This window comes from Gopherus evgoodei, chromosome 2 (assembly GCF_007399415.2).
Source record: "Gopherus evgoodei ecotype Sinaloan lineage chromosome 2, rGopEvg1_v1.p, whole genome shotgun sequence".
Classification (NCBI taxonomy): Eukaryota; Metazoa; Chordata; order Testudines; family Testudinidae; genus Gopherus; species Gopherus evgoodei.
Window position 1 is genome coordinate 207,837,467 of NC_044323.1, and position 15,598 is coordinate 207,853,064.

Consider the following 15,598-nt stretch of genomic DNA (forward strand, 5'->3'; position numbering starts at 1 on the left):
CAAAACTTAGGGCTGATTCTGATCTCACTTACTTTGGGGTAAATCAGGAGTAACGTTCTTAAAGTTAATGGCTTTAGAACAGTGTCTGGTATAAAATTGGTGTACATCAGATCAGTATATGACCATAAATTCACTTTCAGAATGTCAGACTATTTTCCCTGAGCCCCCCCAGATGTCTATATAACATTGTACCATTTTTCTTGTGTCTAATATTTAATAAATATTATTGTACAACATTACCATGCACATATTTCACCTTAATATTTTTAGCCAGATCCTCAGCTGAAGTCTATGGAGCTACATCAATTTACTCCAGCTGAAGACAGGTCATTTATTATTTTCAGTAGAACAGAGATAACCTTGAGGGACCTGTACAGGAAAGCAGAAATTCAAGTCATGAATTGGTTTCTCCGTTGGTCCCATTGCTGAAGGTAGTGAGGGATCTGGCAGTGAGTTGTTTCTTCCCTAATGAGTTCTGCTGCTGTAGACGGTAATATGGCCTGCCTGTCCATTACAGAGCTTTCATGGGACACATTGGCTACTTGCTTTGCTTATGCTTGCCTGACAGTAGTAGATGCCTTCCTCTGTGACCTACACCAGAAAACAAATACAAGATAGGATTTTTCAGAACTTCAAAAGATTTCAGTCCCAGAACTGCATGTTGTTTGAGCTTCCCTTACTCTTCCCCACCATTGAACTGAATATCCTATCAAACAATTGCTTTATTAAGCTGGTGGGAGGGCATGCAGGTAAGTTTACGACTGGTTGTTTTGTGAGTTCACTATGTAAACATGGGCTTTGGTGTCTCATCTCCATTCTTCCTACTAGCAATCTTCTTGTTTTCTTTTCTATTATTAGAAATAATATTACCATAATGCCTTGGAGCTCTAGTTATGGGCCAGTAATACATTGTGTTAGCCACTGTGCAAACACAGAACAAAAGACAATCTCTTCCCCAAAGAACTTACAATCAAATTCTTCCTTAAAAACAATCGCTCTCTTTGTGGTTGAGGTCTGTAGTTCTCAAAGTTTGGCTGCAAAGATGCTGCGAACAAGCTGTCATGGTAGCCTAAGTTCCTTCTAAGCTGTGCTGCCGTGCAGCAGGCTATCAAGGGCTGCACAGGCAGAGAGAGGTACCCCTTCCCAAGCCCAGCCCTGCCCCGCTGGAGCTGCCATGGCCGGGGAAAGGCACCCCTCCCTGGCCCTGAGTAGTTGGGGTGAGAGAAGGCTGGGGGGAGTCCTCTCTCCCTGCTGCAACCCCAGGGCAGCCTGAACTCCAAATCCCTCATCCCTGACCCCACCCAGAGCCTTCACCCCTAGCTGGAACCCTCATTCCCTGCACCCTACTCCTCTGCCTCAGCCCTGAGCCTTGTCCTGCACCCCAAATGCATCATGCCCAGCCCCACCTCAGAGCCTGAACCCCCACTCAGTGCCCACACCTCCTCACACCCCAACCCTCTGCCCCAGCCTTGAGCCCTCTCCCATACTCCGAACCCCTCGACCCCACCCCCACCACACCTCACGACCATATTGGTGCACATAACAAAATTAATTCTGCACATGGAAATAAAAAATTAGAGGGAACACTGATGGTAGCTGGTGCAAAGAATTTTAGGGAACATTTAGGAACAACAATTCTTGCTACACATGACTGAACAGAAACAGATAACGCTTTTCTAGAGCAGAGAGGTTGGGCTGGGTGGGAAGGAACGTAGTGGCTGAAAAAAAGCACTACAAGTCTGGCTCTTTGGTGAATTTCTACCATTGCCCTGCACAGTTCTGGTGTTTTCCCTTGCCTTTGGTGTGACACTTTTTCTACTGCAAACTTAACTGTGCCTAAATGTTTGAGGCTGAATTTTCTCCGTGGATCTCTGAAATGTGTGTTAACAGTAAAGAGTTTGAGGCACGGACAGCCTAATCCTCATTAAGGAGAAACTCAACTGCTCCATCTTAACTCACATATATTGTATTTCCAACTGTGATACTTCATGTATTCATGTGCTTGGTGCATCACAGCTTTGTGAACTAGGTTAAAATATTATAGGGGCACTTGTCATTGAAAACTAGGTTGACGTAGCCCTGCCTTTGTCCCTGCACAAAGCCAGTGTAAAAGGCATACAGATTGGTGTAACAGAATCTTCCATGCTTCATGGCTGATAAAAGAAGAGTGTATAGTGAAAAGTGCCTGCTCAGCAATAGCTGTAGTGAGACAAACTCTGAAGTATAAGTAAAACCACATTTTCCTTTCTATTCTGTCATATCCTGACAAATGATTGATAAAGTGAGGCTTCTTATTCTGATGCATGCTGCAAATTAAAATGAAATTGAGTTAGACAAACAATATTTTCTTTTATAAATGATATCCAGATTGAACACTTAAGGATGTAATTTAATATTTTTATGTTTATGATATTAGAGAATCACTTTGATTTAATCACAGATTTATACTTGGCCAGAGATCATCTTACCCTTTCATTTTAATCATGTTGCCATTGTTTTATGTACTAAATATATAGAAATATTGCACTATTTCAATACTTGTGTAATAATAGAATTAGCTTTTACTTTGTAATTGTTTCTTATTCTTGTAGAAAAATCATCTCTTTTGCAATATACTTTTAAAAACATATCATATGTTTAGCACTTTAATGCAAAATGAAAACAGATTTTTTGTGAAAATAACATCAGCTTCAATTTCCCCTTCAGTGCTCATATTTTGGCATTTAAGTCAAATGATCTAAACCAGCTGTCACTGCGCTGATAACTGAGATGCGCAAGGAATGCCAAAAAAATTGTAAGAAACCTCTGTGGAATTTTGGACTCTGGGGTAATTGTCAGGGTTTAGCTATAGTACAGATAGTCCAGTTCATGTTGTGCCAAAATAATTCCTAACCATTGCGTCTAAAGAAATATAAAATGGTAACAACTGCTTATCTTGCCTTTGAGTGATGTCAGACATACCTGTTTCTTTTTCTTTCTGGCTCACCTAAAAACTGCACCCCTTCTGAGATAAACAAAAGTAAATCCAACTGAAACCAAATTTAAAAAATATCCAGTCTCTTTCACTGGGTCACAAGGTCTGTCAATCTTGTCTCCTCTCCATTGTGTTGCATCAAAGCCCCCTGATGGTCCCTCAAACTCAAAGAGAGGGATCTCTTCCATCCTCCCTCTTCCACAAGTGTTAGTCTTGGGACTCTCGAGAATGAAGTAGGCATCAGACCAGACCTGCTGCTTCTCTCCTTCCAAGGCTAAAGTTACTCTGCTCTGCCACAGTCCTTAGTTTCTCCTCTCAGGACATGGATATCTCTGTCTCTCTAGCTCAAATATCACTCCTGTCCCAGTTGACTGAGCTGGCTGTTTATAGGCTTCTTCCTGGGGTCTTTCACCAGCTTCTTCAAAAGCTACTGCCAGGATTTCCAAGGGCCTTGCCCTGGAGAAATCCAGAGGTAGTGCTTTTGGCCCTTTCCCAGTGAATAAGTGTGTCTGCTTAGCAGGAATCATAGCAGGTCTTGGTCTTTCCCTGTTCTGAGGGAAGGGCCACTTATGTCCCCTGATACATCTTCTCAGCTTTCCTTGCTATAAGGCTTACTGTGCCCATCAGTTTTGGGAACTATATATCTGAAACCCGGAACTGGACCATACTGGGCATATGCTAACTTAAAGAGATTTGAGATGTTAACTCTTACACCTGTCTAGAAATCCGCACTTTGCCCAAGTGTGTATACTTTTTATATCTTGCATCTCTTAATACCTTTTGAGAAGCTATATTTTGTGGCATCTTTGTTTGTACTAAATATGAAGGGACAAGGTGGGTGGATCAACTTTTATTGTATCAGCTTCTGTTGGTGAAAGAGACAAGTCTCTTCAGGCTTTTGTATACATCTACAGTAATTCTAGATATGCAGAGTAGGTTAGCAAACTATACATAGAGAAGTTCCTGTCCTGGAATTCTAGCACTGGTGAACATCCTCAGGCTTGGGCTGCATCCAGAGAACTGGCCCTTAATTTAAAAAAATGGCCTACCTTTGTGCATCAGCAATACTTCTGAGTTTAGATTATGTTGCATCAGGTTCAGGTGTTTAAATGTAAAGATAACCTAAATTGTGCATGTAGTTATTTGTATCCACAATTTTCTGCACATAAAAATGGTGGTGGCTTCATGAAAGCTGGGCTAAAAAACTCCCAGACATTAAATGTCAATCCATTACTCTTTTTAGGGGTCTTTATTGTCTAGAGAGGATCCAATATATTCACTGGAGATGGCAAAAGAAGGTCTTGTGAATGTATCAGGAGGCACAGATCAACTTCACAAAGAGGCAAGTACCCTGCACTTTCATTCCTAGCGAAACAAAGTGATCTTTGAGGGACCCCTTGTGGAGAAGTTTTATAGAATGTAACAGAGCTGAAGCAATAGGATTCTATAGAAAGGTAATAGGGTTGTATAGAAGTTACTCTAAAAACCTATAAAAATTAGTAAAGGATACGATAGGTTTTCATGCTATTCTATATAATTCTAAAGCAGAGATATAATGTTCTCTTAAATTCTACAGAAGGGTTATAGTTTTTCTGTTAGAAGTCTTTTCAGTAAGGTGCTCCTTTTGTATCATGAGCCTTCAGTGGTTCATGTTGTAAGAAAGAAATATTTTCTTTTCATTGGTTTTGACCCAGAAGGCTTATTTAACCTTTTGTCATTGTTGGACACTTTCCAAGAAGTCTTACACTTCAATTTTTCTATAGTATTTTCTTACAAAATGAGTGTAAATTGAGCAAACTTTAAATAATTAGGAAAATGCTAAAGTCTGTATGAAGTCTTTATTCAAACAAAATTCCCAGTGAAGTAAGGCAATTTACTTGAGTAAGATTTTGTCTCCTAAAGAGTAAAAATATGAATAGAAATGTCCTTCAGTGGAGATATGATGTCATTTGTTGACCACATATACCCTCCTATATATCTAATTTAATTCAACTGCTGCAGTGGTGACCATATTGTTATAATTACCAGAGATGCCGTATCTGGAAAATAGTTTTCTTAAGATAGCATTGATGTCAAAGGGAAAAAAAATGTCAGTTTTTCAAAGTATTCCCTTTGGGGGTAATAACGCTGATTGTGACAACAACTTCAGTAACAGTTTTTCACTGATATTTGAGTTTGGGACTGGCAGAATACTTAATGAAGGTGTCTCATTGCATCTGTTTGGCAGATACTAGAAATCCACAAACCAATTTGGTTTGTCTCCTCAAGAACTGCTAATCATTTTCTTACATAATTCATTTCTAACCTTAGAAATGGAAAAGCCATCAGAGGGCAATGATCAGTCTTAAATTATTTTTTTTTAATGTTTATCATAAACGTTCATTTATTTATTTTTATGCTAGTTGACTAGAATATTGGAGAGAGGTTGGCAACTCAACAATGCAACTCGAAGAACCATGAATGAGAGTCGACATTTAACTATATTTATTGACACAGTGCATGCAACCATCAAAGGTAATGTGTCTGACTGTAAGCTATGGCCACTTACATTACTGAAATAAAAATGTATTCACTTTGTAAATCTGTGAGAAATGTTTGCAAAGAGAGGGTGTTTATGTTGTTTGAAAGAGATTCATCTTATTTTGTCTCAATGATTTGACTGAATTGTTTCCTTCCCACTTAGTACTTGCCGAAGTGGCCGCATCTCTAAATGAGACGCTGGCTCTGGATTTCCAGTTGTCAAACAGTACATCTGAGAGTCTGCAGGAAGATATCTCCACTATGCTGGAAGCAATGCGCAGAAGACATTTCATGCAACAGGACCAAAATGTCACCAACATACTAAAGTAAACCTACTGTCTTATTGAATTGATATTTCTCTATTCATGGACAATCTATCATTCATGTAGGGATGCATGAGAGAAAAAATGATCCAGTGTCTCCTTAGTATTGGCAAAATGTTATGAAGTTCTGTCATGAGGGGAAGTAGAAACTGAAATACATGGAGTCAGCCATAGTTTAAAGAGAATCTCAATGCACAATTGGGACCTGATCCAAAGACTCCCATTGATTTCAATGGGTTCCAGGCCAGGATCTTGATGCACATACTATGGAATTGTGTTACAGGGGAAAGTGTCTAATTGCTTTTGAGATAGATTTACTACCTCTGACCAAAGTTCTGTTCCCTCTTCCATAGCTCTCTAGGGCCCAAGGTGCAGTGTGACTGGTGTTGTTCTGCTGCACTGGAGTGTACGTGATCAAACCTCTGAAACACATGTAAGGATTCCATAATCCCTAAGCACCATCATGCCCAGTTCCACTGGGGTTCTTCCCACATTCAAGCACAGGAGGATTCTGAGCACAGCCCAGGACAGTGTCAGAGGTGGTTTATATGCCATCGTGCAGCTCCACAGCTCACTGCCCTCACCGTGGGTTTACAGCAGAAACAGGGATTACGGTAGCATGAGGGCTGTACTAATTTGTGTGTGTATGTGCGCGTGTGTGTGTAGGGTGGTACATTTCTTCTCCCAGTCCTCCAGTCAACCTCCTGTTGCACGCCCCGCTGGGGGAAGAAATAGTCTTTTGCTGGTATGGATGCACATGTGGCATATATTTTGTAGGTGAAATCTCAGCATTTATTTTAGCATTCAGCTTTTATTCTGAGTCATAGCTTTGATTTCACATTGCTTTCTCCTTATTTGTTTCTCCTTGAAGACAATTTTAGATTCTTTGTTGCCAGAGTTGGGAAATCTAACCACCAAATTTTTCAGAATTTGGGTGTGGTTTTCAAAAATGCCCTTTATTGCTTTAACTGCGTTCCCATTGATGTCAATAAGAATTAGACCCTTAGAATTAGACTTTAATGGGTACAGAAGTAGACCAGTTCTGAGTCTGAGTTTTGATTATCCCACCCTTTATTTTAAAATATTTTGGATTGGGAAGCGTGTTTGTCTATGCTTGTCAGGGCTTATCTAAATGGAGAGTTAGTGCCCAGCAAGCTAGGGTGTAAATATACACTGCACTAGCTTGCTGTGCATGAACTGTCTGTGTGGACCCTGCTGCTGCCCATTAGAGGTTCCCTAGTGCACTTGGACTACTTCTGTGTCATATTCCCATTGAATAGTTATATTTTTATATGTTAATAAGAACATAAGAACAGCCATACTGGGTCAGACCAAAGGTCCATCTAGCCCAGTATTCTGTCTTCCGACAGTGGCCAATTCCAGATGCCCCAGAGGGAATCATCAACAGGTAATGATCAAGTGATCCATCCTCTCTCACCCATTCCCATCTTCTGGCAAACAGAGGCTAGGGACACCATCCCTGCCCATCCTGTCTAATAATCATTGATGGACCTATCCTCTATGAACTTATCTAGTTCTTTTTTGAACCCTGTTATAGTCTTGGCCTTTACAACATCCTCTGGCCAAGAGCTCCACCGACTGACTGTGCTTTGCATGAAAAAATACTTCCTTTTGTTTGTTTTAAACCGGCTGCCTCTTAATTTCGTTTGGTGGCCCCTAGTTCTTGTGTTATGAGAAGAAGTAAATAACACTTCCTTATTTACTTTCTCCTCACCAGTCATGATTTTATAGACTTCAGTCATATCTCTCCTTAGTTGTCTCTTTTCCAAGCTGAAAAGTCCCAGTCTCATTAATCTCTCCTCATAGTGAAGCCATTCCATACCCCTAATCATTTTGTGTTGCCATTTCTGAACCTTTTCCATTTCCAATATATATTTTTAGGAGATGGGGTGACCACATCTGCACACAGTATTCAAGATGTGGGCATACCATGGATATATATATATGATCCCCAAATATAGTGTGGTTGCCAAGCATACTGTACTTTGCTCATCTGTCTCTCATGCTTGCCTTGATCCTGTCTATTTATTTCCAAAAGAGCCAGATGGCCATGAAAATGGACTACAAATAAAATCTGGTTATAGTTATAATGAATTAGGACTGGGAATAGCTTCCTAACCTTATGAAAGTGTCTGAGAACACCCCATTACATAACAAAATATTTCTGACTCTTACAGCGGTTTGGGCTGTTTATACAAGGCATTTATAAGTTAACTTTTTCAATTGTCTGCTTTCAGTAGAAATTTCTGAAAGATCTCTGGTAAGTGTCCTTTCACACACTGAAGAAGAGAGTTAAGATTTATACTAGCAGAATGAGAGTTTGCTTTACAGAATTTATCATACTCCACAGCTACAAATTCAAAGCTAATTTAAAAAAGGAGTTTGACAATGCATTTGTCAGGCAGCACATAGTTACCCCATGGCTCTTGGTAAATTTTGTTTATGATGATATGTCATTAAACAATATCTAACTTAAGCCTCTCTAAATTTGCTACATAAGATACAATTCCTGAACTACAATATAGCCTTATTACGGTATACTCAAGTATTGGGGGAATACTGCTTTGTAAAATACTGCATTGTAGCTTCATTCTACCAGTTCCTGTGTGTTGTTATAATTTGAAGCAATGGCTTTTGAGGATATGGACTGTGGATCAGTAGTATGAAAATATAAATGCGTATCCATCTTACACAGGAATTGACGTTCAGGGTCACACCAATGACACTTTAGGTTCAGTATCCTCCCGTTGATAGTGGGCAGTATCAAACGCTTCTGGGTAAAATATGAAAATCCTGGTAATGGATGATCATGGAATAACTGCAAGCAGTTAGCAATTGGCTAATTCCCTGAGTTTGGGTTGTAGTTCCAAAATCACACCTAGCACCATTTTTTAAAGATAGGTACAATACTCACTTCCCTCCGGTGAGAGAGCTGACTTTCATAGGAGATGGCTTTTTTTTTTTTTAAAGCAGTTCAGCCACTTTATTTTTAAATTCCTTCAGAGCCCTGGAGTGTATCCCATTCTGTCCTGGTTACTTGTTGATGCTCAGATTATCAGTATGTTCCAGTGCCGCCTCCTACACCTTGGCACGTTGATCCTATATTTAAAATGTTTAAACTAAAAATGTCTGAGGTAGGACATGGAACCTTTCCAGATGCATGAAATCTATGCAGGCTTTCAAATCAGAGGTATCCCAAATACAGCTTTTGAGCCAAATGCAATCCAAAGAGTCCTCAAAAGTGACTTACAGTACCCATTTCCCTGTTGCTATAGGGCAAGGACAAAGCTGATAAGCCACAAGGTTGTATTGTTTGCAAACACAACCCAGCAATTTCTATCTTCTACCAGTGGTGAGATAAGTGTAATAAATATTATGGTTGTAAGTATTTATTGTTAATGGAAAAAATTTGGCATAAGGTTATGTGTAAGTTAGTTGCAATTGTTAGAGCCACAAAGTTTGTGTAATCCTGTTTTCAGCTCTTCCCTCCTTAAGAAAACACACCTAAATTTCAATTCCTACATTTATTTACTGTTTGCTCTGTTTATCAGTGCTGCAGAGAGGTCGCTGTTACGGGTTCAGAAAGAGTATCTCAAACCCCAGCAGGAACTTGCAGACCTAAAAAAAGGTGCAAGCCATCTCTTAACAAACCACAACATCAGACTACAAGAAGCCCAGGACCTGGTGAATGAGGCTTGCACTAACACCAACGAAACCAACCGGCTGCTTTTTCTTATCTACAGCAACCTGGCAGAGTTAAATGTAAGACTGGAGATTCCGCATTGTTGCATAATAAATATCAGATGCATAACGTGTTTTAAATAACTCACTTTTTAGACTGAAATGAATCCTTAGACTTTTAAAAATATTAATATTTGTAATATTCAAGTAGACTAAATAGAAACCATGCAGTGTGTTCAAAGTGGGGAGGTTTAAGTAGTAGATGAATTCATTTGCACCAGCTGACATTACAGAGTACCATAAAACAATTGATTTATGCTGCAGGATAAAAAGCTAAACATACAAGAAAACAAGGAACTTTCCATCATGCTAATTAAAGAAGGGAAAGTATTGATAGATGTTTCTGCTGCCCTTGCCACAGATGTAAAGAACTCTACGTCAGTAAGTTACTAACCTAACATTCATTTAATATAGTGAATTGCATTTGATTAATTGATAAAGGAAATAATTTCAATGTTTAGAATCTAGAGATCCATCAAGATGGACTGGTCCTATGGAATGCCAAATTAAGGCATCATGTAGATGACCTGGTCATGCAGATGTTGACGAGGGGAACACTTGATCTAGTCTACAGAGCAGAGGATCATGCAGCTGAATTTCAAAAACTTGCAGAAGAATTAGACAGGTGAGCGCACCAAGATATATGAACTCAATAGATGCTTCATCTAAATTACTGCCAGATTTAATTTAAATAGATAATAGGTTTGTCCGCTAAGGAGCAGGTAATTTTTTTTCCATTTAAAACTGCTATAAATTTAATTACCTTTACTTTTGATGAAGTGAATGGTATTTTTATTAATGATGCAGAATAGGTTGATTTAGAGTCTTGCAATTTACATGAATGATCATTTGTGAAGTGATTAGTTTTTAAGTTAATAAATGTTCAGTGAATACTGTGTGACCTAGCTTCTTTATATAGCTGTCAGTGGTAAAAAATATTCAAATATTTAAGAAAGAAAAATTATTTTTATCATGAAAAGGTTATGTTCATTATATAAATACTTCTTTGTCAACATATTCAAGGACTCTCCCCAAAAGCTATAATTGTTGTTAGGCTTCCATCTCATAACATCATAATCCTCAGAAATGGGCAGGTTACTCTTTCAAGGTTACATACAGAAGCACTTTTAAAAACTTCCTTATATTCTCAGAGCTCATCCTATATCAACACCATGAGTTATTAGCTGGAAAGACATTCTGATTATCGATATGAAAATAAAAACACTGGCTATCCCCACTTTCTTCTGTGGTTCTCACAGTCCTAATTTTTAAAACTAGCACAAACATTTTTTAAATGAAGCCAGGTCACAAAGCACAAGTGCATTGTAAGCCTGAAAGCAGAGAATTATGCTTGTAGCTATACTTGTGAAACTCTATTCGCTTCAGCGTGGCTGCACAACTGTAACCAGGTAGAATTTGACCCAGAATATATTTCCGTTCTATCCTGCCTGCTGTGTTGCTGTACATTGAATTTGTAGTCCCGTATTTCTGTTTTGTTTTTGTTTGGTGTATGAGATCTGCTTTTTTTTTTAATGGAAAATGTTATATTTGATCATAAGGTTTTAAAAATGCAAAACACACTAAAGACACAGAGTTAAAAAAAAAGAAAAAACAAAACTGAAGTAGACCTGAACTTCAGCCAGAAAAAATCAAGTGAAAAACGTTGTGTAATGTGCTCATTCTTTCAAAATGCTGTATGTATTCTGAAAACACGTACACCTGATAACTCAAAACCTGGAAACATGCTGCCTAGTTAAGACACTTGCATAAAGGATGTATAATATTTTTCTACTGCAGTGGTCTCTCAAATGTAAGAAATGTATCTCTGAATGCAACAAATGCTGTCCATGCCCACTCCAGCATTACACGTCTGATTGAAAGAACAGAAAATCTGGCAGATGATGCTTCTAGAGTTATAACTAACCCCTTGGACTCAGTAAGTATCCATGCTGGGATTTTCAGTTACCTTCTGCTTCTGATTCTTTTTTGAATACCAGTTTATATGCTGCTACCTCCCTGCAATCATTGAAATCTGTTTCCTTGTCTGACGCTTCTGCACAGCCACACTCATCATCTCTCACACACCCTACCCTGAGTCATGTCCATGGATGCCACCCTCAGCCTCTCCCTCTGCACTCTTCTCACTCCTCTTCCACTTTAGAGCCATGCTCCACTGGTAGGGCCAGCTCCAGCCACCAGTGGAGGAAGCACTTTTTTCTTCCCTTCGGCAGTTCAAGTGGCTTTTTTTTTTTTTTTTTTTTTGCTTGGGGCAGCAAAAATGGTAGAGCCGGCCCTGTCCACTGGATATTGTTTCCCTCCATGTATCCCTCATCAGTTATTACTCTTAACTCATCTTCCTGCCTGACATCTGACTCTCTTCCTCTTATCACAGCTTTCTATTCTTATCTTTTGATTACTTGAGCTTCAGGGCTCTGATGTCTGAGTTGCTGATCTCGTCCCCTCTTCTCCTTGTGTGACCTTCATTTCTGGATCAGCTCTCCACTCACTCCCATTAACTTCACTAAACTCTGCTCCCGGTCAGTCTTTTAATATCAGAATTCTCTGTCTCTCTCTCTTCAAACACCAGCTTATTTAATTCAAAATGATCCACTAATCCCATACCTCCTGGCCTTTCTTAGATTTGCAGACCTCAAATACCCATCACTTCTCTGCTTCAGTCAGTCCTTCCCTAAGCCCTTTTATTTACCTCCACTGATTCAGTTGTTGATTTCCTCTGGTTCATCCTCTTGTCCAACCCTGACCCCTTTGCCCAGCTCTGCCATCTCAAAGTTTATTCCACTTACAGCTAACCGCAGCTCACCATAGATTTTCCCCACTGCTTCCATACAGTTGAATACCTCAGGAGAAAGTTCCGTGACCACATGTATTTTCTCCACTGCATGTTTATTCTCTTTTCTTCTAGTTTTGCCATTTTCAATAATTTGGGCCTGATTCCCAGTTTTTGTTAAAACATCGGATTACCAAGACACGACCCTTTATTACCTTGACAGTTTTACTTTTATATTGTACTCTTTTCCCATACAACTGTCTTTATCTCTTTTCCTGTTTTTCTTCTCAATTGTAAGCTCTTTGGGGTTGTGCCTTATTTATATTTAGGAAAAGCATAGCACATTGTGAGCATTACTGGAAACAAGTAAATAATATTCGTCCTACTGAGATTCACCATAATTCACCGATTAATTATTTTTGTATTATGTAGTCATACAGTTTGTGAAATTGAATTTTCTATTCACTCTTAGACAAATAATATATTTTAAAAAGCAATAGATATTTAGAATTTCTTTCAGCTGAACCTATTCTTTTCATATATAGTAAATAGTAAATGTTGTTTGGTTTTTCAGCCAGAGCAATCTCTTGATTCTCTTGGGAAAGAAACTTTGCAGCTTAGTTCTAAATTTCTAAATGAAACAAAAAATCTGAAGAGGAAAAATGAAGGTCAGTTTCATAGAATGTACAATTTTAATGGTACTTTGATAGAATTATTCCTGCACTGTTAACAATTTTTTTTTTTTTAATGAACCTAAGTTAAAGTTAAACATTTTATATAGTCAGGTATATACAGTAAAAGAGTAAAACAACGTATCCTGGATAAATGTAGTTATTGTTCTGTTTTGCTGGCAAATGAAGAAAGTAATTTCATTTGCGATTATTTAAAGTAAACCTTTTCTCTTCATCTCTTCTCTCACCAAAACTGATTGACCTGACCAAGAAGGACAACATTGAGTGAATCCTCATGGACTTGCGATATAGTAACTGAGGATGTGATCAACATGCAGTGTGAAGCATATACCATACTCATATTGCACTTCTATGCATTTGCTGAAATACTCGTTCTGTTTAAGAAAACAAAAAAGCTCCCTTGGATCAATTATTGAATTTATTAAATATTTTTAAAATTTAGGGTTAATCTGGACTGTATGGTCCTAACATTTGTATGTGCATAGAACAATCACAGCTATTTATTCCAACAGGTCTTGTGTCTAAATGGAATGGATTGAAAAAAAAAGTGGAAAAGATTAAGGAGAGTGCTCGTAAAATTACTGACCAGCTTAATGATTCACTGCTGGCACTGCGAGCATTGCCTAATGGTAAGTGAAATGTGTTTTGACACACATGTCCTTATTGCAATGCCATCTGATACAAACACAATACAGTCCTTCCTGAAGTCCGATAGAGCAGCCTAGCAATAAATCAGGCTGGAGGCTGATTTAGCCTCTTGCCTTAACAGGAAATTGAATTAGATGTTTTCCATTTATTTAATTAACATGAAAAACCGTGAAACTGCATTGTGGTGATGTAAAGATTATAGCCTGATTCTCCTCTCACGCAGGTGTAAATAAGGAGTAACTCTGAAGGCAATGGAACTATATTAGTGCAAAGCTATACTGTGTGAAAAAGAGAATCAGGTCCTAAAATTCTTAATCAGCTTTAAATGGAAAAAACTGTACTGGAGGTTAATTGTTTTGCTTTCCCATAACAACAGTCTGTTTAAAAATCAACTGCACTGCACCATATATCTTAAATGTTAAATCTACGTGTTTTGACAATATAAATGCTGGACTCATTTAACTTTAAAAGTCCTTTGCTCTCTTACGTTCCATGTTGCTCAAAAGCCATACAAGAATAATTACTTTTTATTTTTTTAAAAAGGTCAGTGTTTTAAACTAAGAACAACCCCAAAGTTCATAGAGGCTAATGGGTAGAATTCAAAATGGGAAAAAAAAATATGATACTTCTGTTAATGTTTCTTCAGTTATGGAAATTATCTCTAAGGCTTCCATAGCTGGTGCTAGATCCGCACTGTTTGTCAAGATTTAGGGCACTATTTTTTCATTAACTCTCAGGCTTTAAATTGCATCGAAATGTGACAATGAAAATAAAAAGCTATGTTTAAATGGTAAGATTGGGTTACTAACTGACATAAGAACATAAGAGTGACCATACTGGGTCAAACCAATGGTCCATCTTGCCCGGTATCCTGTTTTCTGAGAATTGCTTATGCCACCTGCCTCCGAGGAAGTGAACAGAACAGGGCAATTGTCAAGTGATCCATCCCCTGCAATCCAATTCCATCTTCTGGCAGGCCGAGGTTTAGGGACACCCAGAGCATGGAGTTGCATCCCTGACTATGGCTAATAACCATTAATGGACCTATCTTCCATCAACTTATCCAATTCTTCTTTGAACCCAGTTATACTTTTGCCCTTCTCAACATCCCCTGGCAAGGAGCCCTACAGGTTGATTGTGCACTGTGAGAAGTACATCCTTATGTTTGTTTTAAACCTGCTGCATATTAATTTTGTTCCATTACCCTTGGTTTGTATATTAAGTGAAGGAATAAATAACACTTCCCTATTCACTTTCTCCACACCAGTCATAATTTTGTAGGTCTCTGTCATATGCCCCCTTAGTCATCTCTTTTTAATCTCTCCTCATATGGAAGCTGTTCCATACTCCTAATCAATTTTTTTTTGCCCTTCTCCGTACCTTTTCCAATTCCATCAGCATTGTCTGACTTCTTCATTGTTGTACCATTGAGGCTAGTTGTGGATGTCACCCAGAGTAAGCACATTTGAAATATAGATACATAGTCAGTATTCCTAACTTTAGGTATAAAAATGATACGTACATATAAATAGGATAAACATTCAGAAAATCATAACTTTTCCAATGACATCTCACATGACCTGTCTTGTACAAAATGCATCATAATTATGCCATAATCATATTATGTAATAATATCACTATGAAGAGTATGGGGTGCAGTGTCACAAACCTTTTTAAAAGTGTCATCAAGACAGAATCAAGTCTACCATTTATTAGTTCTGTGCTCATATAATAGTTAGAGCTAGTGAAGAAACAAGGAACGTTTTTGTGAAAATTCTATTCAAATTTTTTTGGGTTGAAATGTTGAAGAAAAAAATCGTTGAAAAATCTAAATAAGAGAATTTTGACCAGCTCTAACCATCTGACTTGAGCTCTCTTAATGCCCTGAGAT

At 38.3% G+C, this 15,598-nt stretch overlaps 1 protein-coding gene across 1 annotated transcript in view; it reads left to right on the forward strand.

Moving 5' to 3' along the window:
• Positions 1–15,598, forward strand: part of LAMA1 (laminin subunit alpha 1) — a 150,145-nt gene that overhangs the window by 96,693 nt on the left and 37,854 nt on the right. Inside the window, exons 34-42 of the mRNA XM_030552788.1 lie at positions 4,218–4,316; positions 5,377–5,488; positions 5,658–5,820; positions 9,390–9,600; positions 9,844–9,960; positions 10,041–10,204; positions 11,377–11,515; positions 12,942–13,035; positions 13,572–13,688. Coding sequence (XP_030408648.1) covers positions 4,218–4,316; positions 5,377–5,488; positions 5,658–5,820; positions 9,390–9,600; positions 9,844–9,960; positions 10,041–10,204; positions 11,377–11,515; positions 12,942–13,035; positions 13,572–13,688 — 1,216 coding nt within the window. The remainder of the gene's footprint in view (positions 1–4,217; positions 4,317–5,376; positions 5,489–5,657; positions 5,821–9,389; positions 9,601–9,843; positions 9,961–10,040; positions 10,205–11,376; positions 11,516–12,941; positions 13,036–13,571; positions 13,689–15,598) is intronic.